The sequence below is a fragment of the Varanus komodoensis genome, unplaced genomic scaffold (genome assembly GCF_004798865.1).
Source record: "Varanus komodoensis strain SLA01 unplaced genomic scaffold, ASM479886v1 scaffold52, whole genome shotgun sequence".
Classification (NCBI taxonomy): Eukaryota; Metazoa; Chordata; class Lepidosauria; order Squamata; family Varanidae; genus Varanus; species Varanus komodoensis.
In genome coordinates, this window is record NW_025336114.1 from 4,571,342 (window position 1) to 4,598,834 (window position 27,493).

The following is a 27,493-nucleotide window of genomic DNA, read 5'->3' on the forward strand; positions in this document are numbered from 1 at the left end:
CTGGCACCCAGAGCACGAGAAATGTTTGCGCGCAGCGGCCCATCATCTTTCCGGAAGGAGAGAGGAGGCCGCTCCGGCCACTTGATTTTCCACCACCGCTCACCCACCCCGCCAGCCGCCTTGCCGTCAGGGGCCTCGCGCAGCGCCCCGCCGGGGCCCGCCGCGCCATCGCTGCCAGGCGCTCTTTCCTCGCCCGGCGCACCCCGCCGGCCACTCCTCCCACGCGCAGACCGACTCAGGCCGACGTCCCTGGCGCGGATCCGCTCCCCTCTCCCACATGCCGCCTCTCCCCCGCTCTTCTTCCGCTTTGCAGCCCGCCGCCGATCTCCGCGCCGCCTTGCGCGCCCGCAGCAAACTTTGTTACCCCAGCCGCCCCTCTTTGCGCTCTCCCTTCTCCGCATGTCGCATCACTATGACATGATCCACACCCAGAAACCCCTCCTTACTCTCCAGCGCGGAGTTCGTGAATCGTCTCCAGCTAAGCTGAAATCAAGGGCGTTTAACTTAGCACTCGGGTAAGTGTACGGGATAAACCGCAGCCTGGCATTGTGAAACCGTTTGCATCTATGAGTAAGCAACTGATAGTGGAGGCGTTGGCACGTTTATTCGGAAAAAAGTCCATAACACTCTATGGAGACCACTTTCGGGTGAGCGTGCCTAGGATCGTACCCTAAATGAGAGAGGAAGAGAACGGAGGAGGGGGCAGGGGCAGGATTCTTTATGAATGTAGGAAAGTGCCGTGTAAGAGCCCATCGGTCCATCCAGCGTGCATTGCTTATACTTACTAGCAGTGGGTACGGAGGGATTTTCCCGCGTGCCTGCGCTCTTCCGCGATGGCCCCTCCCTTGTAGGAAAGGCAAACAAAGCGGGTGGGGGGAAAGAAGAGCGACAGAAAGTGAACGTGCAGATTTGCCTATGGGTGAGAAAAGCAGGGGAGGGAATTAATAAAAATAAGAGGTCGTGAGGCAGGAGGACAGGCTGGGGGCACCTGCTGACTGATTGGCTGAGGGAACTTTGAAACTTTGGGAGGGTTCATACAGCAGGATAACGCAGTAAAAAGCTACCCAGTGTGGTTTATAAGCTGTGTTACCGCTGATGCACTTGCCAGGAGTAGCATCCCCCTAAGCCAGCCCCTCATCTTTGTGTGCCCCCTAAGCCAATGTGCCTGACTGCCAGTTCCTTCACCAACTCTCCCCTCAGTCCTTCTGCAGGGGGGCACGGGGTCTTTCCCCACCTCCAGGACTGCCTGGCAGCACAGCCAAGAACAGGGGATCAGGGAGGGACTCAGGGGTGCTGCTTCCCACTGTGCTAAGCCGAAAGGGCAGGCTGTGCTGGGAAACAGCAATGGAGACTTTCCCCTGATGCCAGTGGAGCACAGCAGGCAGGGACAGCAGGGGTCTTGCAAGCAAACCCTTCCTGCAGGGCTCTGAGCCAGCAGAGGCCCAGCAAACACAGCTTCTCTGGTCCCCAGGCATGCAACTGCCTGCCAAGTGTGTGGAAGAGGGATGACCCATCTCCTGCTGGGCCTCCTTTAAAAGAGCTGGGGGCAGGGGGAGACGATGAGCTGTGTTCTGTTGGGTGTTGGGTGGAGATGGGATGAGCTGCATTCTGCTGGGCTTCCAGCCAGTTAGGACCCCTTGCAAGCTGGAGTGGAAGTGCTTAATATCACTGCTTGCAAGGCTTGCAAGGAATCCTCCAAACCAGCTGGAGTAGGTGAGCTGGGGTGGGGGTACCTGCTGGTCATTGCTGCTGGGAAGCACTGCATGGCATGCCCTCAAGCTCCAGTCACTGCCTGAATCAGGCAAGGGGGAGAGACCAGCTGCTCATTCTCCTCTAGACGAGTCAAATCATATTGTGGGCATCTTCCTTCTGCCCTAGTGGGCCAGGGTGGTGGGCAGGAGAGAGGGACCTGAAGATAGCATGGGTCATGCTGTGCTGCAGCTGCTGCCTCCCTTTAAGCTGGGACTGCGCTGGCATGCAGAGCTTTTAACAACCAGCTAGTTGTTGCTTGGTCACTTTGACGTGGCTTCCAGAGGTGCTTGGCTGGAGCAACAAGTGTTTTTGCTGCTTTTGCCAAGTGGCTCAGTAGGGTTTGGGCTACACCTGGGTTTGTTTTGTTGTCTGGCTTCTGATGACATGGCGAGTCAAGGGATGACTACAAATCCTACAGTGAGCCATGGCTTATTGGAGCCACCTCGGTGACCGAGTGTGTTGTGTCTATGCTGTAACTGGGTGAACTTCCATGTGTCTTACTTCTAGGTAAGTGTGTATAATATTGCACAATTAATTTTCATTATGTTGCAGCCGATAAGTCTAAGCTAGAGGTCCTCTGTTGCTGAGTCTCCGCACAACCATGAGCATTTGTAAAAGCTCTCAGAAGCAATTTTCTTTTGTAGTGGAGATTAATTATGGCTTCAAATGAAGGGATATGACTCACACGAGAGAGCAGACAGTAAATTTAATGGAATCCGTAATAGATTGAGGACAGGCAAAAGAAAATGCCTACTTTATGTATTTTATCTTATTGCAAATCATTTCCAGCAAATGTGATAGCCACTGGCTCTGATGGCTTCAAAATGGAGCTAAACACATTCTTGGAGAAGGGCAGCTTTAGGATGCAATCTTATGCATAATCAGACAGATCCTACAACTCCCAGCAAGTCCCAACCAATTGTAGGACTTTTCTTCTCTTTGAACGACATGGCTTGCTGGAGGAATGCTGGAAATTGTAAAACTTTTTCTGTTTAAATTAGGATTGCACCTTTAGTGAATAATAACCATGACAGATAAATTGTGTGACCATGTTCACTGGTAGTACTTCTGAATTCCAGATGCTGAGATCACAGGCAGCACATCGAGAACTGCAGGAGAAGAAGAAATCATTTCCACCAGAAATGTCCATTCTGCTCATGAACAGATGCCATCAGAAACAACCCTAAGTGCAAAGGTTTACAATGTTCATAAACAGTGATAACACTGACCTTTGCAAGTTTGGTGTTTAAGGGAATTAGAGAATGGGAATGGTTAGCCTTGTGGGTGATTGCACTAGGTCAGGGCAAGGTGAGGGCCTTTTCTTTTACAGGTGACTAAGGGTGTGATCCTATCAACCATGCCCAAGCTGCGCAGAAACTCCTGAACTCAGAGGCTTCTGTACTTCCTGTGTCCTGCTAGGCTGAGGAAAGCAGGGCTAGAGGAATGCCTTCACTTCTCCATCCTCCAGTCTCCTGTTTTGTTTAGTTTTGTTTTGGATGCACTTTTCAGCCTGTCTAGTGAGGGCATGCCGGAAAGGGCAGGAAGGAAAGTGGAGGAGGTTTAAGATAACTTGTACCCTGGCCTTTCTAACTCCCCACCCCCAAAAAACTGCTTTCCTCCTGCTCCTTGGTTGCTTTTCTGAGCTTGGAAAGGCAACTGGCACTGTTCTTTCTGTGCTGGCTGTGAAGAGGAGGGTGCTGGGCTCAGACAGCAGCGGCTGAATGGTGTGTTTTTTGTTTGTTCCTAAAGCTCAAGTTTTCATGCACACTTGATCTACAGGGACATGAGTTGCACATAGGAATGCTCTTAGGCCATATTTCTGGATCATCAAAAGATTTTTCCAGGAACATGATAAGACAAAGATTATCCATTTCTTTGATTTATAATGGGGGTAAAATCCCAAACACAATTGTGACAGGAGGGGAAAATTCCTTTCAATTGTTTTTCCTTTATACTGATGATTAAAGGTACACAAAAGGACTTTCCCTATTCTGAGCATTTGGTAGAATCATTCAAGCCAGAGTAAAAATAATACATAAATTCTGTATCAGAAATGATACACAAACCACATTTTCCTCTGTGCAAGAGAGGGAGTAGGAACTGCTGGCAAGAATAAATGTGTGTGTGTATTGGCAGCAGATGCTATTTTCCATTTACTTAATACCTGGCACCAGACTCTGCACTGCAGACCTGGCAGGCGTACAAGCTGATAAAGTGCTCTGTCAGCCTCTGGAGCAGAATATGCATGTTGAATAGACACACAGTGGACGGGGACTGATGTGGGAAAAAGGGGACAAACTATCATCTGGGTCAGACTGAAGTGACTGGACTGCCCTCTGATGGGCATTGACTAATTTGGAGCATCTTATGTATGTAGTCTGAACTATGCCCCGCTTCTGCTTGCTTTAGTTCAAGCTGCCTGAACAGAATACTCATTTTCAATCCACTGTCTTCCAGATGTTAGTGGGCAGTTCCTCTGACCAGAGCTGGGTGGATGGGTGATACTTAATCTGTTCTGGATGGGGTTATGCTCCCTTGAAAGAGCAGCTGTGCAACTTGGAGACCCTCCTTGATCCACTACTGTTACTTAAGGATCAAGTGGCCTCAGTACCTCAGTAGAAGAGTACCTTCTACCAGCCTCCTGTGGTGGCCCAGCTATGCCCCCATCTAGGCAGGGGTAGCTTGGTTTCCATAATCTGTGCTCTGGTAGTCTCTAAACTAGGTTACTGCAATGTACTGTATGTAAGGTCTGCCCCTGAAGACTGCTCAGAAGTTGGATCCTGTGCCAAATGCAGCAGCCAGGCCAGTAGCCGTGAGCAGAAGGTCTGAGTATGTGGCACCCATTGTGATCCACTTGCACTGGCATCCTATGTGCTTCTGACACTGATTCAGAGTTCTGGTCTTAACACAGAAAGCCCTACATAGTTTGGGACTGCACTATTTAATGGAACACTGATCCCTGCTGCACTATACCTGAGTACTGCCCCCTATGCTGAAACAACTCTAAATAGCATGAGGGTAGGGGTATACAGTATTTTCAACAGGCTTTGTTGCATTTTGTCTAATTAGGTCATTTCAATTTTTAAAAATTTCTGTAGTGAAATTTTCTATTTTATTGTCATTTGTATTTTAGACAAAGCACACTCATCATTATCCCCTGCCACATTGGAAACTGCGCAGCTGTAAATTTGTGAAATGTATACAGTTTACTAGGGCCAACAGTGTCAGTCTGAGCAAGGATCAGAATCTGGCAGTCCAATCCAATACACGAAGTTGACTAGGACGTAGTCTGAGGTCTGCGCATTCTTGATGAGGCTGAATGCAATGGGCATGTGCATACATTGTGCCAACCCACCCTGGCAATAAGCCATGATGGCGTGCTTGCTTTGTGGAGAACTCACAGTGTATCTGAGGGATGATTTGGCTTGCTGTGGCTTGTTCACGTTCTCCTTCACCTTCAGTCCTCCTAGCAGCATCTCAGCGGACAGCAGGCCAGGACTGACTTGGCCCCTCCACCCACCATGACTGGAAGCCATTTTTGTTCTACACAGCTCTTTTGGCCACTGCTTTTCAAAGTGCCCGTGTGGTACATTCGAGGCTGTCAGTGGTTGGCAACCTGATTACTTTTTGATTTACACACACAGTGTGCAACATGCGCTTCTTCTTTTTTATTTTTAGCCATACTTGCACAACTGTGGAGGTTCTGATATATTGTTTTCATACACTTTGTAAATGAGGTAAGTTTAGTTCTTGTCCCACATGAAAGAAGACGGTGGAAGGAAAACAGGAGCTAATAGAGAAGTTGAGTCACAGCTTCACATAGTCAAACATGTAGGTCAATACTGAGGCATCCAATCAAACAAGAGTGAAAAGGGAGATCAGAACTGTTTTTATACCAGAAGGCCATGCACCTCTTGGTTAATGCCAATTGAACATTTCAAACTGCTGATTAAATCCATTTTAAAATTTGGCTTTGATTCTGCTACCAAATTGGTTTCTGATTTCTTTTCTGGATAGAGTATGCCTTACATCTCAAAAATCTGCATGAACTTTCACGAAAAGGAAGTTATTTTACAATACACATTATCAGGAACCAGCATAACAAACCTTTCTTGAGATTGTCCACATGAACTAATTTTATAACTCTAGTTTTTCACAAGAGAACTTTGGCTATGGGGCAGTAAAGAAATGAAATAAACAACAAGATTTCTTTTGATTGGCCCAGAATTAGTGTGAGTTTTTAGATCCATGGAATTTCCTTTGATTCCCTGTAAAGAAATATGAGAAGGCAGCTTCAGGTTTGTCCTGATTTCTTTCAGCAAAGTCTCCTCTACTTCTGCACAACTCATCTGGCAGCAGAGGAGTAGTGCGAGTCATAACACTATGGTTCTTCAGGAGGAGGCTTCTATTCTACAATTGCCTTGTTCACAGAATTTGATGAGACTGCCAGGCAGCGTTGTGAAGCAGAAACAATGTACAAGCAGAACTGTGGTTGAATTTCCAGTGTGAAGACTTCGGTGGGTTTTGTATCTTTCTATGCTCTGTGCATACCAGATACAGGCAGGCCAAGGCACCTGAAGAGCCACACCATCCACCATTCTAGTTAGTATAGTCAATGGTGAGGGATGATTGGAGGTGTAAGCAAAACAGCTGGAAGGTTGCAAGCAAACCACCACTGCTCCACATCCATGGGCTGGACATAGCTCAGTGAGTGGGGAAATGTGGCTTCCTCTTCAGGTCCCTCCACTTTCCTTAATGCACAGAGCAAACTATAAGTGACAGGGAACAATGGGCTGAAGTTACAGGGAGCCAGGTTCTGGCTGGCCACCAGGAAGAACTTTCTGACTGTTAGAACAGTACAAAAATGAAACCAATTATCTAGGAAGGGTTTATTTATTTATCGATTTGTATCTTGCCTTTTTCCTACAATGGGGTCAAGGCAGCTTGCATCCTCCTCCATCTTATCCCCACAACAACAACCCTGTGAGGTAGGTTGGGCTGAGAGTCTGTGACTGGCCCAAAGTCACCCAGTTGGCTCCATGGCTGAGCGGGGACTCGAACCCAGATCGCCTGAGTCCCAGTCCCATGCTCTTAACCACTACACCACACTGGCTCTCACACACTGAAGACATTCAAGATGCAGCTGGAGAGTCATCTGAGAGGGATGGTTTAACTTGGTGTCCTGCACTGCACAGGGGGTTTTCTTCCTCTCAGTAACATACTCTCTTGCTGGTTGGTGGCTCAGAAGGCTGAGGAGAGGGGATTTCCTATCATATGCATGGAGCTTCTAATTGCTGTTGTTCGCTCAGGGCTGAGCAATGGATTGCCAAAAAGTCACCCACTCTTACCCTGAGCAGTATGTAAAGGTCAAGGCAAAGGTAGCTGAATGCTTTAATTTGGTGTTTTCAGTATGGGTACTGAGCTCAGCCTGTTGTAGGGGAACAAATACTTCAGGAAGCTTTTTATTAAGGGTAGGCAGTTATGCCAAGAGCCAAAAGCAAGAAGTTTCCTTTGCATTCATAAGCACTGTTTATAAATCATTTGTGAAGGTTAACAAAACAACCCACTTCTGCTGTTCTCTTAATAATTTTGAACGGGCTTTTTCAGTCAGTTGTTTCTTCAGCCCTACTCTCAGCTGTGTTTACTCCATTTTTATGTTGCATTTATATGCCCTTAAATTTATTTATTTATTAGAGAACTTCTATGCCGCCCCATTCGCCGAAGTCTCGGGGCGGCTCACAATCATATATGTGCCCTCATGCCTCTTAAGGTCTGCGGGAGAGAACCCTCCTTGAAGGAGGTAAAAAATACATCTACTCAGAGTAGGGCTTTCTCTGCAGTGGCACCCAGATTGTGGAATGCGCTCCCCAGAGAGGTTTGCCTGGTGCCGAGCTTATACTCTTTTTGGCACCAGGTCAAAACCTTGTTATTCAATCGCTATTTTAAAAAATTGGTATTTTAATGTTTTAACAGTTGCTTTTCATTTGATTTATTTTTACTGGTTATATGGTATTTATTATATTAGTATGGATTATTGTATTCTGATTTTAATCATTGTAAGCTGTCCTGAGATGCCATGCATAAGGGATGGCATATAAAAGTTTTAAATAAATAAATTTGTGGTGATGAACTGGGTGGATTAGCAGGAATGAGAAGATTAAAGCAAAAGGCAAAAATGTTCAAGGTAAAGGAGTTGTCTGGCAGGAACAGAAATGATTATACAACAGGAAATGTGTGGAGAACAGAGAGAGGAGGGAATCCTTAGCATGTCATCCAACTCCCCCAGGGACAATTCTTCCTGTTCTGTCTGCACTCCACATTTTCCTTCCCACAGCTACAAAGGGGTTGTGCTGCTCTCTCCTCCTCTTTCCCTCCTTAACAGAGTTTCTCTATTAGGAAAAATAAAAAGGAATTTGCATTAAGAAAACACAGGAGCCTTACAGGAGGGTGATGACAACATGTGTTAAAAGCAAGTGAATAACACACAGCTATTGCAGAGTAAGTAGCTTGTAACAAGCAGATTCCATGTGTACAGTTGTGTTTTTCCACTGTTCCTTCTGTCTGATTTTCTTTCACAAAACTTTTAGGAGGGAAAGGTGGAAGAACTGCACGGTACCTTTTGCCGGGTAGTGCTAGGAGTCATCCACCTGGAAGGAACCATCACAGCTCTGTGTGAATTGTAGGGAAGCACATGCAGAGAAGGTACAGGGGGGGTTCCCCCACTTCTGGCCTGGCATTCAAGCACACTAAATACATATCCAAAGACTAGGTTGGCATGATACAGCAAGCCATCCTGGGTTACCAGGAACAATGGGTTCATACGTCACCTGAACCTGGCCCACTTCTCACTGGGTGGCTTGTTTTTGGGCAGCAAACCACAGTGACAACCCATCGCTCGTAGCCACAATGTTTTTCAGACTCAGGCAACTGACCCCGTTAAGGGGACAGGGAAGCTGTGAGCAAGCCATTTGGAGAGATTCACAACAAGCCCCTTGCCTTGCTTGTGGAGCTTGTCGAGGCCTCCACCAGGTACAGCTGCTCAGCCAAATGTCCCAGTGGCACTGCGGAGTGGCTTGCTCTCCCTGTGGCAGCTGCAACCCTTTTGTACTTTGAAGAGGCTCTCGGTGGCTGTTAGTTCAGACTCAGTCTCAGTGTTGGTTTCATTTTTCAGGGAGTCAGTGGCTAAGATGTGTGTATAGCAAAAAAACATGATTCTTGCTATAAAAAAGAAAAGGGGAAGGGGAAGTAGGGGGAATTGGCGTTTTAACATTGATTACTATATTTATGTAGCCACCCAATAATAGAAGTTTTGTGCATAGCTCACGAACAAATACAACATCTCTATGCAGTAGAAAACAATAGAATAGAAACTACAAAAATAGATTTTAAAGTGTTGTTTTAGGTGACTTATTGTGCAATCATCCTGCCTCATCAGATGCCTAGATGTCCTAAATTCCATTTTTAATACTCTGTTTTCCAATGTCTTCTTCCATCTTTTTTCTTACCACAGAAAATCTGTTAAAGAAGGAATGACAGAATAGCTACACAGTGTCTTTTGGTAGTGCAGGGAGCCATGCTTCGGGAAATACTGAGAGAGCCAAGCAAAAAGACATAAATTATTTTAAAGTCCTGGGTGAATTTTAAAAAGGTCTTCATCTGGTGCCAGAAGGACAGTAAATGCGGCTCCAAGGGAGTCTGTCTGGGAAGTTTGTTCCCAGATTTGACATGCAAGGAGAAGGAGATGGGGAGGGAAGAGGACACGCCCCCAGATTTTGAGCCCGATCCTTTATGGGGAAGTGACCCCATCCAAAATAGGCAAACACTATTCTTCCAAGAGGATGAGCTGCTGACTGACAGTAATTCCATCTTGTCTGCACAGAGTCTCAGTTTATTTGCCCTTATCCAGTCGGTCACCATACTCAGCATGGATTCAAGACAGACCTCCTTCTAGAAAGGAACTAGTACTGGGTAATGAATTGGTTATTTGTTGCTATTCATTCAAATGTGTTTTCAGAAAGCAATAAAATGGGCTGAACCTACAAACAGGATGTTTAATTAGAGACTCTTGAAATCCTTAAAATGTATCTAGGTATTAGACCATTTTAACACACTTTTCTATTGTGAAATCAAACTCAGAGCAGTTTACAAATAAGAAAATAAGACATACAATTAAAAAACCCTCTCCTTATCAATGCATAGAATGAAATAAACAGCATTTCATATCACAGCAGCATGAGCAGAGTGGAAGCATATCCAAAACTCTGACTAAAAAGTGCTTGCTGGAATAAAGAGCCTCAAGAGTCTATTTAAAAGAGGGCGAAGGGGCTTTGTTTATCCACACCAGATAGGTAAATGCTATAAATGTGCTTTATACCATTGCCTCCACTCCCCCTTCCCCTGCTCCCAAATCGGGGCAGCAAGAGTCAGACAAATGAACCCCACTGCAGTACAACAGCTTGGCAACTAAGGGTGCAATTCTGTGTATGGCTGGCTTGCGAATGCTTGTAGGACCATTTTCTGGCTTAGCGGGCACAGGACCGCATTCTAAGTAATTTAGTGAGTGAATAAAAACCAGATAAAGGGGCTAATGCAGAGGGATTTTAGAGCTACTCAGAGCTTTTTAATTTCAGCTTCTGCTCTAAATTAAAGGTGAAAGAGCTAATGTTAGAATTGGACTGTTGAGCAGAACAATGAACAGGAACACCTATTGGTAGATTAGGAGTGTGTGCTGGCAGGCTGTAGTGAAAGGGGATGGAATGGGATGGGATGATTTTAAAACAAGAACAAATAATTTTTTTTAGAGATGGTAGGTTGGGTTTTTTGTTTTTGTTTGGGTCGTCTGCATTTTGCATTTTATATCATGCAGCAGAGCAACCCCTTCCCCAATCAAATACCTTCAAGATAAATTAGACTATGCCTCCCCTAATCTTGTAGGCTTGTGAGCTAGAGATAATGGGACTGGGAGCTCAGCACTGCTAGAGGGCACCAAGTTGGGCAAGGCAAGAGAACATCATGGTGGCCATTGCTGTATCTGCATTTAAGTAAAGGCTTGGCCTATGCAGTTTCTGCAGATTACACAGCTGTTGAATACACAAGGGCAGGGCCAGGAAAATGAACTGAAATTTCATTCTGCCCTGTTGTACTCATAGCTTGCTTGTAGGTTTTCTGTGGGCAGCTGGTTGGCCATTGTGTGAACAAATTGCCGGATCAGATGAACCCTGTGGTCGGATTCAATATAATTCTTCTTATGTATCTATGCATAGAATTGCAGGCTTTTTTCCCATCTTGCCTCCACTTTTTTATGTGGCCAGCTTGCCAGGAAAAATCCAGAGCAGCCAATCATTTGGCAGTGGGTTGAATCCAAAATTTGCCATGAACAACCAAATCAGTGGCAGAATTTGGGTCTAGATGACCTCTTGTCCATTTCAAACTTCAAAAGAATTTACAAATCTTTTAAAATGTGCCACTTAGGGAAGGAGTTAATGTCAGTCATTGAAACATCACATGCCCACATCTGCTATCTTATGCTTCACCCACCTCCTGACACAGAATTTAACTAGATCCAATCAGTAGGACTGGATCTCCAGTGCAGAAGGATGGCATATGGTGAGCAATAAGCCTGCAGAAGAAATACTGTGTGGATTGAATAAGACATGTGACTTCTCTTTATCATAACTTTGTTAAATGTAATTGCACTGCCTCTGAGTATCTACTCAAAACCTTACAGAACCGACAAGGTTTCCTGTACACTATCATATTACAGAACAACCAGAGAAAAAAACTAATCAGAAACATTTTTTTTCAAGTTATAAAAATCTCAGGGCATGGTGATTGTCAAAATCCATAAAGCGATAAGATAACACAGAAGGGCAAACATCTCAGCCAGCATTTTTGCTTTCTGACTAGAGTTGCTAAGTTACAAAAAGCTAATGTGGTCAGATTCTTCAGTTCCCCCCCCCCCCCTTTCTTTGGTCAGAGAAACAGAAGCAAAGCTGTTTCCCTATCCATTATCTGCAGTTTCATTTTTAATTTTTTTAAAAGAAAGATGTACTCATTAGATGAAGAAGCACTGCTTGTGCTGTGTTTTTGCTTCCTCACCCCAGAGACAACAGAGCCATTGGGCTTTTCTGTGGGACTCACCAAAAACAATAAAGCATACTCTCCTGAAAATATAGGTAACTTTTACTGAGCCAAGAAAACCAAGGGATACCCAGGTAAAATTTCAGAATATGGGGAAACCAACTTGATCTTATGCCATCATGATGGTGGCAGATTGAGTGGGCAGTCAGCCTCTCCACAGGACCCACTCACCCAATCTATTGCTTTGGGAGGATCTTCTAGATGAGAAATGGGATGGGCAGCCACTCTGAAGAGGCGTTGCAGCCTGAATGTTTGAGAGGTCATTCCTGAAAACATAGCAGTGTGAACTGGCTCTGGAGACTGCTTTTCATTCTCGGGTGATGGTGGGGAGAGGAGGAAGAGGTGGTACTCATGTTCCTTCATTAGAAACCAGGGCATCTTGGAACCTTTATTCTGAATAACTGTTAATGCTAGATGAATAAAATACATGATATTCCAAAGCAATTTCACTGAATCCATTTCCAGGGGCATAGCCATGTTTGTTGCAACAAAAACAACAATGAGATTTGTGGCACCATTAAGACTGACACTGCAATTCTATATCGGCTATATGATTGAAGCCAAATAGATTTATTGTGGCATAAGCTTTCATTAACTAGACATCTGCTTCCTTGGCTGCATGACAGAATCATGCATTGTTCATAAGCCAGAACCACAGAACAGCAGAATGCTTTGTGAAGCAGTGATGCCTGTCCCTCTTAATACAAGGAAGAGTTCCTGAACACAGTTCTTCCATTTTCAAGGGTTTTCAATTTTCTCTTTCTTGTGACTTCTTTTTTGTCACCCATGCTACAAAGAACCAGCCGCCTTGTGTGGGCTGATGCTGCCTTGTATCCCACCAAGAATACAAATAGATGTAACGGAGTGTTTCATCTTATTTCTGAATATCACATTCCACTAACTGGAATTGAATTGCGATTCACCCAGAAAAGACTTGCCAGCAGCTCACTCTGAACTGTGTGTGTGCAGTTAGTCTCATCCTGTGGTCTGTGTGTAGTCTCAAACTTCCTGAATGAAATTTTTATATCCAGTTTCCTCCACCTCCTTTTTCGTAATTACAGCAGTTCCAGGGTAGTAGAACATTTTCCTTTTTCTGTAAAGGAGCATGGGGCAGGGCAGGGCGGGGCTCATTGACTGGACTGGGTGGCCTATAGATGTGTCCTACATTGAAACTTTAATTAAAACACATGGCTCTTGAAAGAGGACTGCTCCCAGGTAAAGATTTTATATTTGCCATGCTTTCAACAAGAGAGGGCAGTTGCACATGCAGAATACAGGCCTTGTATAAAGGCATCGACAGAGTTTTTTTGCGGGGGGGGGGCACAGATGATGTCCTTATCAACATGGGGGATTGGAATGCTAAAGTAGGAATCCAAAAGATAACCGGAATAACAGGCAAGTTTGGCCTTGGAGTACAAAATGAAGCAGGGCACAGGCTGGTAGAATTTTGTCAAGAGAATATGATGGTCATAGCAAACACCCTTTTCCAACAATCCAAGAGACGACTCTACACATGGACATCATCAGACAGTCAACACAGAAATCAGATTGACTATGTGCTCTGCAGCCAAAGATGGAGAAGTTCTATCCAGTCAGTAAAAACTAGACCAGGAGCTGACTGTGGCTCAGATCATGAGCTTCTCGTTGCAAAATTTAGGCTTAAATTGAAGAAAGTAGGGAAAAGCACTAGGCCACTCAGGGATGACCTAAATCGTATCCCTGCTGAATATACAGTAGAGGTGACAGATTTAAGGAATTAGATCTGATAGACGGAGTGCCTGAAGAACTATGGATGGAGGTTCGCAACATTGTACAAGAAGTAGCAACTAAAACCATCCCAAAGAAAAAGAAATGCAAGAAAGCAAAATGGCTGTCTGAGGAAATTTTACAAATAGCTGGAGGAAAGAAGGGAAGTGAAAGGCAAGGGAGAAAGAGAAAGATACACCCAATTGTATGCAGAATTCCAGAGAATAGCTAGAAGAGATAAGAATGCCTTCTTCAATGAACAGTGCAAAGAAATAGAAGAAAACAATAGAATAGGGAGGACCAGAGATCTCTTCAAGAAAATTGGAGATATGAAGGGAAAGTTTCATGCAAAGATGGGCATGATAAAAGACCAAAATGTCAGGGACCTAACAGAGGCAGAAGAGATTAAGAAGAGATGGAAAGATTACACAGAGGAACTATACAAGAAAGAGCTTAACATCCCTGATAACCACGATGGGGTGGTCACTGACCTTGAGCCAGGCATCCTAGAATGTAAAGTCAAATGGGTCTTAGGAAGTCTGAGCAACAACAAAGCTAGTGGAGGTGACAGTATTCCAGCTGAGCTATTCAAAATCTTAAAAGGCGATGCAGTAAAAGTGCTACACTCAATATGCCAGCAAATCTGGAAAACTCAACAGTGGCCACAGGACTGGAAAAGGTCAGTTTACATTCCCATCCCAAAGAAGAACAATGCCAAAGAATGTTCAAACTACTGCACCATTGCACTCATTTCACATGCTAGCAAAGTTATGCTCAAAATCCTACAAGATAGGCTCCAGCAGTACGTGGACTGAGAACTATCAGAAGTACAGGCAGGATTTCGAAGAGGGAGAGGCACTAGCAATCAAATTGCTAACATACGCTGGATCATGGAGAAAGCTAGGGAGTTCCAAAACATCTACTTCTGCTTCATTGACTATGCTAAAGCCTTTGATTGTGTGGATCACAACAAATTGTGGCAAGTTCTGAAAGAGATGGGAGTACCTGACCATCTTATTTGTCTCTTGAGAAACCTATATGAGGGTCAAGAAGCAACAGTGAGAACTGGGAACAGAACCACTGATTGGTTCAAAATTGAGAAAGGAGTTCGGCAAGGCTGTATACTGTCGCCCTGCCTATTTAACTTATATGCAGAGCACAACATGAGAAAAGCAGGGCTAGATGAATCACCAGTTGGAATTAAGATTGCTGGGAGAAATATCAACAACCTCAGATATGCAGATGATACCACTCCAATGGCAGAAAGTGAAGAGGAACTAAAGAGCCTCTTGATGCGGGTGAAGGAGGAGAGTGCAAAAGTTGGCTTGAAACTCAACATTAAGAAAACTAAGATCATGGCATCCTTTTTATTCAAACGTTATTTTAATTGTTAATATTATTTATTTATTTTATTCTTTGGCCAGGGCGACTTACATTTTATTGTTACACTGTTAAATTATATTGTTTTATATTATGTTATTTATTTATGATTGTGAGCTGCCCCAAGGCTTCGGCAAATGGGGCGGCATAAATAAATAAATAAATAAATAAATAAATCTGTTCCTCTCACTTCCTGGCAAATAGATGGGGAAGAAATGGAGGTAGTGACAGATTTTATTTTCCTGGGTTCGAAGATCACCGCAGATGGGGACTGCAGCCAAGAAAATAAAGATGCTTACTCCTGGGGAGGAAAGCTATGGCAAATCTAGACAGCATACTAAAAAGCAGAGACATCACCCTGCCGACAAAAGTGCATATAGTCAAGGCTATGGTTTTCCGAGTTGCAATATATAACTATGAAAGTTGGACCATAAGGAAGACTGAGTACCAAAGAATTGAGGCCTTTGAATTGTGGTGCTGGCAGAGATTCCTGCGAGTCCCTTGGACAGCAAGGCAATCAAACCGGTCAGTCCTAGAGGAGATCAACCCTGACTGCTCTTTAGAAGGCCAGATGCTAAAGATGAAACTCAAATACTTTGGTCACCTAATGAGAAGGAAGGACTCCCTGGAGAAGAGCCTAATGCTGGGAACAATAGATGGCAAAAGAAGAAGGGGACAGCAGAGGATGAGGTGGCTAGATGGAGTCACTGAAGCAGTTGGTGTGGGCTTGAGTGGACTCCGGGGGATGGTGGAGGACAGGAAGGCCTGTAGGAATGTTGTCCATGGGGTCGGACACGACTTCGTGACTAACAACAACAACAACAACAACAACAGATGATATCATCTTCTATTGTAACCCTCATGTGTTTCCTCATGGCTTCTTCTATCTTTTGTTTTACTGGGAAAAAAATCTGCAAGGAGGAAAATTGGGGCACAATGTTTTTTGATTTGTAGCACCAGAGACTCTCTGTCTGGAAAGCACTCTAGGTAAGGCATGAAGGTCAAAATATCAGTAAAAGGACAAAGAGGCCATCACCCTTATTCCATTTCTCAGCCTCCATAACTGTCTTCCCAAAAGCATAGGAAGAATGGAAGCTCTTATTTAGCCTTTTTCATTGTGCAAAAAGATAAAAATGTGACTGCTGTTATCCATCTGAGTGGATTAGAAAATGAAGTACAAAATCTAAGGCCAGAATGCACAGAAATAAAGAATCTGTTAAACACACAGAAACAGGGCTCTGATGACAATAGTAATATGTGGCTTATCTACGAGTTGGTTTATTCACAAATATGTCTGGCTGGGAGTCTGCTGCTGCCTAATGAAAGTGCCTGTGTCTGTTTCACATGACCCAGTTGCCAGGATACTGAGAGGGAGCAATTTTATATGATTTATATGTCATAAACCCAAACTGGAGGGATCAAGTTACATCAGTAGCTCCAGGAAAAGCAATGTACTCCATGATGTTCAGACTAGAATCAAGGGGTCAAAAGGCTTCAGAGATAGGGCTTTGTTTTTTTGTTTTTGTTTTTCCTGGAAAACTCAGCTGTCCCTCTTCTGTGCTGACTTGAGAACTTTTAACAGGTTTTTCTTCTTTCTGATTGCAGAGAGAAGCTTGAACATTTCACATATGATTGGAGAGCAGCTATGTACAGACCCCTGCATACAAATGGACTCGAACATGCTGGCACACACACACACAAAGTCCTTGTACTGCACAGTCCCTTAATGTATGCACTACATACTGTGGTGCCATTACGACAGGACTTTAGGGCAGTCTTCCAGATCCCCAGTCAGCCGAGTCAGGAGGAGGCCTCCAAATGCAGCAGGCTCACCAGATTCTGAAGCAAGTACACTTATTACCATGTAAGGAAGTGGGTGCGATGGAGTCAAAGACTAATAGATCTAGAGTCTCAGACGATAAAGCGATGCCACTTATTCACTTATTTATACTATTTCGATGCCAGAAAATATTTTAAAACCCTTAAGTATTTTCCAAAAACATTAAAATCATAATTTAAATCACATTTAAAATATATTTTAAAAATGCAACAGCACATAATGACAGTGATATTAAAGCAGAGCAATAACATAAAACAGCATGATTAATTTAATTACAAGGCCAGGAAAGCCTGGGTGAACAGGAGTGTTTTTGGGAGGCATTTGAAAAATACCTTCTGAATGGCATGAGAGAGATTTTGTCCACAGGGTGGGTACTTGTAGCTGCTTTCAAAACGGAAATGCTCTGAAGAAAGGTAAATAATTTATTATTGTCCCATTCTTCTATGCACTGCCAGAATAAGGGGAAACTGTGACGCAGAATGATCTATCTGAGCCTCCATACCACTTCCTTGGCTACTTCTCTAGGAACTGGAACGTTATTTCAAGAGATCCAGGACAATGAACATTTTACTACTGCTTGCCCTTGTGGTGGTACTATTCTAGGACTGTTGGAGTTGGAAATTCCTGTAGTACCCTGACAGGATTAGGATAGCAAGAGACTGTCCTTCTCTTGGTCTCTCACTGGACATTTGGGTCCTTCCTCTCTGATTGCTGGAACAGGCCACTGTGGGATAGATGGAATGGATTAACAGTTACCAGGCTTGTGAGCTGCATATTGCATAGCTTGGCCCTTAAACCAGACCCACAAGTCAGCAGGAGCCAATGACAAGAGCCCCTGGTGTTGCTTCTCCTTTATAAAATTGCAACCTGCTCCTTTGCCTGCCTTTTGCTCTGGCCTAGACAAAGGTGTTGTCTGGAGTGTAGGAGGAATGGTGGATGCTACAGCCTCTTTGATCGCTGGTTCTCTGTTTATCAAGTGGACAAGTTGTAGCAGTGACAAGAAAAGAGGGAGAGAGCAACAGATGTCAATGGCGGCCAGAAGGTTCATCAGGGATGCCCTGCTCAGGAGCCTTCAAACCCCTGGAACTGGCACTATGCTCACTGATACCATGGAGTTTCACAAATGCTTTCACTCCAATTATATGTAACAATGTGTAAAAGGCCTTTTGCCAATACCATTGGATATTACTATTATCCAGAGGATGCTATGAAGATGAATGAAAATCGTATATCCCCACTGAATTCAGTAATGATAGTAAAGCCTTTTGCTAGTTACATTAATTATTTCTCTTGTTGTAGCCAGAGAGAATGGTTGTGTAGAGCAGAATCTGCTCACTAAGTGCAGTCATAAAGTCACACAAAACAAACCTGGTCTCTTTCCTTATTCTTTCAAAGGATCCCTGAAATGGCTAAAGCCCGGGAAAGAAAATGGAGCTCAGTGACCATGCTGGTAGGAATGGAGCTTCTTACCAGTCTGGTCACTTCCTTATGGATACAAGATGGTGGTCAAGTCTGCACTCCACGTAAAGTGGCAAAATTGACTGAAGTGGCATTGTTTCCATGCTAGAGAATTCCAGCACCCAGTTCTGAAGTTGCCCATCCCTTCACACTCAGATTCCACCAAGTAAAACTTCAAAAGAAAAGGGTAGACACACTTACAAACCCAAGCAAAAGAGAACACCTCTGAAAGGACTGGAAGTGCATCCGGGAATGCTAACAAGGGTGGCTCCGCAGCTGCCAGGAACTGAACAGCTTCCAGCGCTCTTGTGCTGTGCATCACAGGAGCGTCTTGAGTGACCGGTTTGAGGCAGTATCATATTGCAGCCTCAGTCATTCTGTTCTTTCCACTAACAAGGAAAATAAACCAACTTGATCTCATAATAGTCCCCGATAACATAAAAGCTGGAAGGATCTGCCAAGACCTGCAGCAGGTAGGAATCAGGTTACAGTTGACCTCACCCTTCTCCATTATTCAAAGACCTCAGCCAGCCCTTGCACACAGACAAGGTAATAAAATGAGAAAGCACAGAGAAGACAGAAAGAAGACTTTAAAAAGCAAGTACCATACATGAAGTCAGCTTCATATATGGAGTCAGGACAAATTATAGGTTCCTCCTCACCCCCACAGGGCTTACTTCCAGAGTAAATGATGTTCTGGGCACAAAGCTGAGTTCTTCCCTGGGTGGCTATGCACAAGGGCTAAAGCTGTCTTACGACCCAAGGTTGTTTGCAAAGCCTTCTCTGGTCAAGTTCAGTTCCTTCCTTAACCATATTGCTTTATGCTAGTTGCACCAAATCAGAAAAACAGTGCTTCCAGAAAAGGCTGTTTTCATGCAGTAGCCCTGCCTCAAACACAATTTTAATTTTAATTATAATTATTTCCAAACTGCTTCATATTGAAACAGATTCCAGAATTGTAAACAGTATTAAGTTAAAACAAATCAAAGAATAAAAACAATACAATAAAACATAGAAAACCAAAATAGTATCAAAAACATGGTGGACAACAAGAAGAGGTTTCCAGGAATAAGGTCGCAAGATTGAAGAGTGGACTGGCTCCACTCTTCCTCTGTCCCAAGAACAGCACAGAGTTGGAGCCTGACTGACCTTCTGAGGAAGGGAATTCCATATGAATGGGTCTGAGCAAACAGTTTTGTTATTGATCTAGCTTGCTATGAATATGGAAACAATATTAAAGCATGGAATGGAGGTTGGAAAGGGGTGAGAAAGAAATGTTAGTTGTGTTTCACAAAGGAAATAATATGCATGGCCAACCACCCCACATAGACATAAGAACTTTACTCAAGTGTCTAAAATTCACAAGCTGCATTATGAGAGAGAGAAGGGAGTGGAGAAGCCAGTTGTTCCACAGTTCTTGCATATTTGGTTAGCTGATGGAGAACAACCAGTGTTTTCTTAATGCCACTACTCCGTGGTGTAGGAAGCATGTCATGCCACACGCACCTGGTTTGTCCCATCTATAAGCATGCTAGGAAAGGGCAGGGGACAGTTTCGCACTTCCCTAGAGAAAGAAAACACTCCTGTGGTTTTGGAGTTGGCCAGCAGAAAAAACTTTATTACAGGTGGGTAAAGAGATCCCATGGGCTTCTACTGTTTTTGAACAGATCCTGCTTTGAAATTAGCAGTGTGGGCTGGTGGGCGGGCTGGCTGGCTATCTCTTAGCCAAAGAACACTATCAAAAAAAGAACCCAACATCTCTTTTAGGGTGAAATCCTATGCATATTTAGAAAGGGAAAAGACCTACAACCTTGCTGGCTGGAGGATACTGCAAAATACAGGTCATTTTTCTGTCTAAACATCTATAGGGTCAAATCTTCATTCATGCAAATGAGAACTGACCCTGGGAAAACTTGCAGAGGCTGTGTAGGTTCCCATCCACCACCACTGTCACCAGCTGCTGTTGATCCTCATTTACTTTCCCACCGCTGCTACCACTTGCTTGCTTGTCAAGGAGAGGAAGCAGGCAGGCACTTTGGGCCTTTTCCTCCCTTTCTCACCACCATTTTCTGGGCAAGAGCAAAGTGAACAAGCGAGTTGCAATGGTGAACAGGAGCAGCAACTCTTGGGGGCTTTTCTCACTGGATCCTTGCTAGGATATGGGCCCATGTCTACCCATGATATCAGTCTTATGCAATGTCCTACCTGTGTATGTTGCAGTAAAAATGACAAAGAGTACTGCAGATGGTGAGGTCTACCTCTAGCTGCCAATCAAAATAACTATGCAACTATTCTGTCTTTCTTTCCTTAATAAATTATCTATTTTCTGCAAGAAAATAATGTGGATGAAACATGAGAGAATTACAAATTGAAGATGTAAACATCAAACCCTAATCCTGTAAAATCCCATGAACGTGGCAAGGCTATTGCACAAACACAGCCTTGTACAGACGCACACAGAGAATTTGTACTCCACAAGTGGTGATGCAAGAAAATTGGGCTACAGTGAATCTGTAACAAGGACCTCTGTGTCTGCCAAGGACATGGCCATGAGGTGGTGGTGGCTGGAGGTGGAAAATAAGGCAGAAAATCATTAACATCATAATATTTGCTGAAAGTGGGTAAGACCTAGAAATAAAGTAGGCAGTATTCTTACAGTGTGATTATGGCATCAGTTTTCTTGGACTAGGACTTTGTGAGATGCATGAGAGGATGTAGTCAGTACTCCTCAGGTGGTTGGCAGGTGTGGGTATAGAGCAGGGGTAGGCAACAAGCCAGTCTAGTGAAAACGCAGGGCCTGAGGACAGAAGAGAAAGATTGTTTCTGTTGCTCCTTCCATCTTGTGTAGAACGTTCATAAATCCTCCAAGTCTGGCGACTTGCAAATGTTGAAGTGCCAGTGCCTAGGAATGAGCCTTTTATAAAATGGAAGTGCTAAAAGGCATATTGTTGAAAGCATCTTAATTTGTTTTACATAATGCATCACAGCCTTGGAAATGCATGGCTTTCTGATTGCAAATTGCATTCTAGTTTATGCTTAGGTGTGTGCAAATTGGGTAAATCCATGAAACAAACAAATAAACCCTTAAGGAAATGAATTTTTCACACAGCTGTAGAACACCAGTTTTCTGGCGTAGGTCACCATCTGGTGACAGCCTCAGTTACTGCATGACCATAAGGACCTTTTCTAGGAACGAGGTATGCCAGCAATTTGGTGCAGAATTCCTGCAAGATCTGCTCCAATGATCATATGCATTAGCTACATTCAATAAATAGATCAGGGGATAGGTGTCCTTATTCATACTCACAACTTTAAAAAATGAACAGAAGGATTGGCTTGCCTCTCTAAAGTGCACCTGTCTAAGCAGCTATTTGATAGTCGAACGTGCATTAATACCACTTCCAGATATATTTTGCTTTGATGCTGGTAGTCATCAATTGTAGTCATGGTAGTCACTTCCAATGATTGTATAAAGTTTATTTAATTGATGGAGATCGTAATGGTTTCTTAGTATTTAGCGAGATGCAGAATTACTATAGCAAACAACCTCAAACAAGAAGTCACTTACATCGTGATTAAAAAGAGTCAGTACATCATCAAGAGGGAATGGAGAGAGAGGATACAGATTTGCATAATATTTGCACATATTAATTTATATGTACAGTTGTAATTTCTGGAATTATTATAACTTAAACAGAAACACTAGTACTAAATGGAAGGGACTAGTACCATACTGGGGAAGACTGGCCAGGATGATCTATGTTCCTGCTAAGTCTGCTGCTCAGGTAGGTGGGAACTATTAATAGGCAATATCAGGATGTCTGGGCTTTCTCCCGTTAGCCTATAAGCTTGAATCAAATTTGGGCTCGGCAGGCTTTATAATACAAAAACCCTTTGAATAGAGGACTGTCCTCTATATAGGACAGTTTATAAACTGCTAGCCTACCCTGCTGACACATTTATTCTTGGAAGATATATAATGAATTACAGGCTCACAGGAAATTAAATGTATGACAAACCAGTTGAACAAACACGCTCCCACCATTCGTGATGTACCATATTTTTCACTCTATAAGATGCACCTAGTTTTTAGAGGAGGAAAACAAGAAAAAAATATTCTGAATCAAATGGGCACATAATCACAGGCACATTCCCCATCACTTCCCCATGGGCTGCACATCTGACAGACTTACTGCTCACACATATTCGCTCTATAAGACGCACAGACATTTCCCTTTACTTTTGAGGGGGAAAAAGTGCGTCTTATAGAGCAAAAAATATGGTAAGTTTGCTGAGGATTAAATAAACATGGCCTAGTGTACACTGGTAAAGAGATACGCCAGGTCTTACATTACAAGCACCAAGAAAAATCCACCCAATCTGTGATTTATGGTACTAGTGCCAGGTCTCAGTTATTTAGGTCTTTTCTGTGGCTCCAAGGCCTTATGGATGACAAAACCACCCCAGGATGAGAAACCGGGGGTAAAAGAACCTGCTGAATTCTGTTACATTCATATTACTTAATTCTCTGTACACAGAAAAAATAGTGCTATTGGTTTCAGTTACTATAAACTTCAAATGCTATAGAAAAATTCTGAGGCAGTGGGCAGATGACTTGTGCTTCTAGAGCTATCATGCTATGGTTTTGAGTTAAGCTGTCTTAAATGAACAGGCTTGTCCCTTTTTGATTCTAGCAAATGTGAAGGGTGATCAGGAATACAGCAAGGACTCTAGCGGCCCTTAGCAGCCTATTAAAACAGCCTCGTTACTCATTTTTTCTAACCAAAAATGAAACAGACATATTCTTTGGGAGGCAGAGAACAAAAGTAAAAACAGGCATGGCTGATTTTAGGTTTCTCTTTAATTCTGTTCTCTGCCTATTAAGGCACCCATATGTGCCAGCATGAGCAATAACTGGATTTTATACTTTGAAAAATAGTTCCCAGAACTGTTACCTAAAAGCCAGATATAAGGGGTTGAGGAAAGAACTTCTTGCATTTAAAACTATATGCTCTTCCCCTTTGCAATCTAACAATCAACTATATTTTCCATAGATTTCAAATTTCCAATGTGTCAACCAATCCAGCTTAACTAAAGAATATGTAGGGTGCTATCCTATGCATATTTAGCCAGGGAAAGTCCCATAACTCCCAGCATCCCTCCAGGCAGCTGTGTTGGGTGGGACATGCTGGGAATGAAGACCTTTTCAGTCTAATCGTGCATAGAATTGTGCCATGTGTCTGCTGCTAATGCAGCGGTTCCCTCTCCCCTTTTTTAAACATAGGGCTTCAAAAGGGACTTGTCATTGAGGCACAATTGCTAATTTATACTGAGTCCATGCCTTAAATAGTTTTCTTAGCTATTACTCTTTCAAAGCAGAAGTCTTTTGTGAGGAACTGTGGCATGAAAAGTCTCTGTCTCTCAGCTGAAATATAAAATGGATTATAAGCTAGACATTGTATTGTTCCGGCTTGAGAACAGTTGGTAGATTATTTCTTTTTTCTTGCCAAGGATGCAGGATGACCTTCAGGTAGCAGATAAGCTCCCTTCGGAAGGCAGACTGGGTGCAGGCATAAAGGTACATGTTGATAGCAGTGTTAGTCATTTCCAGCATAGTACCCAGATCTGCCACAATATTAATGCTCTTGGTATAATCCTGTCTCTCTATGTTATAGTAGCGGGTCTTGATGATGATCTGGGTTACAAACCTTGGGGTACAAAGACAGGTGTATGTCATGGAAACTGTAATCAGGAGGATGACTGACTTTTTCTTCCAATTCCCAAAATGGGTTTGAGAGGGGATTCTAGGTAACACTTCCCCAGTGTGACAGTGCACTTTGTTATGGTGGATTATCTGCTGCAGAGTGAGGCTGTTCAATGTGAAGATGATGATGTAGGGGATAATATACATCAGAGAAGCCTGGGACCACACAAGCACTTCAACATATGTGCTAGAGAGTTTAGGATTATACTTGCAGATAGCATGTCCTGTGCCATTTTGTGCCTCTGAATAGTTGGACCAGTAATGGGGAATGGCCAAAGTGTAGCTGCAGACAAGAATCACAGCAATAGCATAAAGTGTGTTCCTGGGGGAACAGATTTTCACCCGTTGCCTGATGGTGTTGATAGCAATGAATCTCTCTACAGTGAAGGATACAGTCAACCAGACAGAGGTGTTGACTGCACCATAGTTAAATACATCCCGCAAGGTGCACCAAGGATCTTCATACCAGAATGGTCTTATGCTGAAATATTTTGTGGTAATCTCAACAATGACAAGAAGAACAAGGACCACTGTGTCTGCCAAGGACATGGCCATGAGGTGGTAGCGACTGGAGGTGGAAATAAGACGGTCTTTTTGCCAAAAAATTATTAATGTCATAATGTTTGCTGCAAGACAAAATATGAAGACAGTAAAGGCATAGAAATATAGTAGAGCTTATTCTTTGATTCTATTTATATATTTATGCATGTAATACGGGATTAAAAATGGGATTCACCACTAGAAATGTTCCTATCACAGAAGTCCATATTTATATTATTACATAGAATTTGGGATCCTGTATCTTTGTCCTCTCTGCATCCCTATCCCTAAGGGCTCTGTAAAGTATTAATCCTAGACAAACTACTATTTCCATCAGTCTGGTCATGGTATGTCCTTCCAAGAGATGCTTGTTTGGCACCTATATTTCTACATTTCACCTGGTTTTTTATGCATTGGGTGAAGTCCTTTCTATTTTTCCAGGATTTTTAGTCCTTCTGTTCGTTTTTAAATGTATCATTATGTTTTTAATTTTTTCTGTGCTGCTGGTTTTATCCTGTTTAAAACTTATGTTGTATTTTGTGGTTTTAATTTAATTTTTAAAATCCAGATAAGCTTTGGCTATTGGAAGGTAGAGACATATAATAAATTCTTTCACTTCCCTATAGAAACTAGACCACAAACATGTTGCTGTTCATTTCTAGGTAGCTGGAATGTCAAAGGCATCATCATCACAAGCATAATACAATAAATAAAGAGTACTGCAGATGATTCCATTGTAGTAGTTAAGCAAACTACTGCTGTGTCCACCCCCAACACCAAGATCATGTTCCAGGAGAACATGATGCAGAGAGCTCCCTCTTCCATTGCACTGTATTGGGGGATAAATCCAGGCCCTGGCTATTGATTGCATAGTGTGGTATAGGAAAAGCTATTCAAGTTCCCTGCAATTACAGAGTTAGACTATAGAGACTTTCTATTTACTGCATTTATAGACTAGCTTTCTGCTAATACACCCAAGCTGACTCACATACTAAAATATAGCCAAATCAAAACACTAAAAGTCACACCAGACTTTATTGGTTCTTATCAGGAATTGAAAACTTGCTCCTATTCCACTGGGGGCAAGATGGCATTATATAGAGTTTTAGCTGCCCTCTCTCTCTTTTAGCTGCCACAGACCCTAGAACATCCGTGGCTGTTTCATCTTGGGCTTCTCTACATGAGAGGTTTAACACACTGCTTTACTGTGGGTGCATCTTCAGTTTTTGTAGTAGGAGAAAAATGTGTCCTTTACATGGTTCCCCAGCCCCACCTCAGCCAGGACTTGTATTTTTCTGCTTTTCTATATATTTATTAAGTGCAAGGTGGTGCTGTGGTATGGCATAGAAGATTTGTGGCAGGAGACACGACTTGTTCCACTTTGCTGTGGTTTAAAATTTAATAGCAGACCTTCCTTGCATTAAAAAAAATAAACTGCTTAAGAAGGCTGGAAAAGATGGGAATGGTTCTGGAGGACAAGAAAGTCATAAAAAGACCCCACAAACTGCTGTGATTGAGGGATCTTAAGAACAAGCTAAATGCCCCATGTAGAGATACCCTAAAAGATGGGTGTGATAGCAATATTGTAAACTCCTTTGAGGTAAATTTCAAGAACCAGTTGAGATGTTAAAAGCATAAAGCCAGTCAAAAGCAGCTTTAGTTGAAATTTTGCTTTAAAAATAGTAGACTTCCTTCTCTAAAGATTAGCAGCAAAGGAAAAGCCAGTACTTTGACATCTTTCATAGTCAACATGGTTCTGGCTGAAAGAAATCCAATGACAGACACATCTCCTAGATTAGGAAGAGGCACTTCCTCCTCTTTTTTTTTTCCTCTCCCATAGTTCACAGTAATATTTTTGCCCTCCACACTCCCCTTTTCTGCAAGATCTCAATATCTGTACCCGTTGCTGGCTGCTGCTGTCCCTCGTACATCAATCTTGTACATGTTTGCTCTTGTTGCTATCTCTATCTCAGTAGCTCTCCTCCAAGTTCTGCTATAGTCATACTCACATGGGATCCCGATTATTGCTAGGAGTGGGTAGAATACTTTTTTAAGGGTTATTATCCAATGTTCTTCCATCACTTTGCAATCACTTTCTTTAGCAAATTTCTTGGCTCCCACAACTATGAATGGCAGTGCTCCTCTTCTTCTGTGTAGCAGGATTGTTCTCTGGTTCTTATACTGTCTGTTTAAATAAACTATTACTATATTTAATTTACTGTAACACCTATAAATCTCTGGTTAATGATTAAAGTGCAATGAGGCAGTTATTGGTCAGCACAAATTTAAACTTGAGCAATTTAAAAAGCAGAATAGAGTTACATATATATGGGCAAATTAAGTCATGATGGCAGGATGGCTCCAGCTTAGGTTCAGAAAACTATTGAATAAAGAACTGGCTAGGTGACAGATTATATACATAATTCTGTGCACCACTTTTTAACTGTCTTGCTTGCCTCTATATTTTTGGTATTTCAAAATTAGGACTAAGAAGAAAAATGTATTGCTGCAATCGCCAAATACTACTGGACAACACAATTATTCTATGAAGCATTCAGGCTGGAGGAAAACCTTGGTGGAAAGTAGAAAGCCCTCAAATATTAAAGATGATAAGACAAAAAGTTCTACCAAGATGAAATAGGTATGTGCTCAATATGAGAAAAGCTTTAAAGAAAAGTCTGCCTTTGGGAAACACAAAAACAAGGCAGGACCATATAAATGGATACATTATGGAACAGTTTTTTTTTTAAAAGTGAAGAAAAAGCCTTTACAAATAGCAAATGTGTGTTTTGTCCCAAAATTATAACAATGAAATCTTATTAGGTGTGTAGTCCATATTCACATTTTTGCTCAACATCTTGAACAGTATTTGG

General features: G+C 42.9%; 1 protein-coding gene across 2 annotated transcripts; it reads left to right on the top strand.

Moving 5' to 3' along the window:
• The first annotated feature begins 21 nt into the window (after window positions 1-21).
• Window positions 22-27,343, top strand: LOC123031946 (oleosin-B6-like). Of its 2 annotated transcripts, none has more exons than XM_044447468.1 (3): window positions 22-515; window positions 2,832-2,947; window positions 27,105-27,343. In XM_044447468.1, exons 1-2 carry the CDS (start codon window positions 22-24, stop codon window positions 2,836-2,838), a joined length of 501 nt encoding a protein of 166 aa, XP_044303403.1. In that variant the 3' UTR covers window positions 2,839-2,947; window positions 27,105-27,343. The 2 variants fall into 2 exon arrangements, with proteins under 2 accessions (XP_044303403.1, XP_044303402.1); XM_044447467.1 differs by lacking the exon at window positions 27,105-27,343 and adding an exon at window positions 16,624-16,823.
• Window positions 27,344-27,493: the final 150 nt, after the last annotated feature.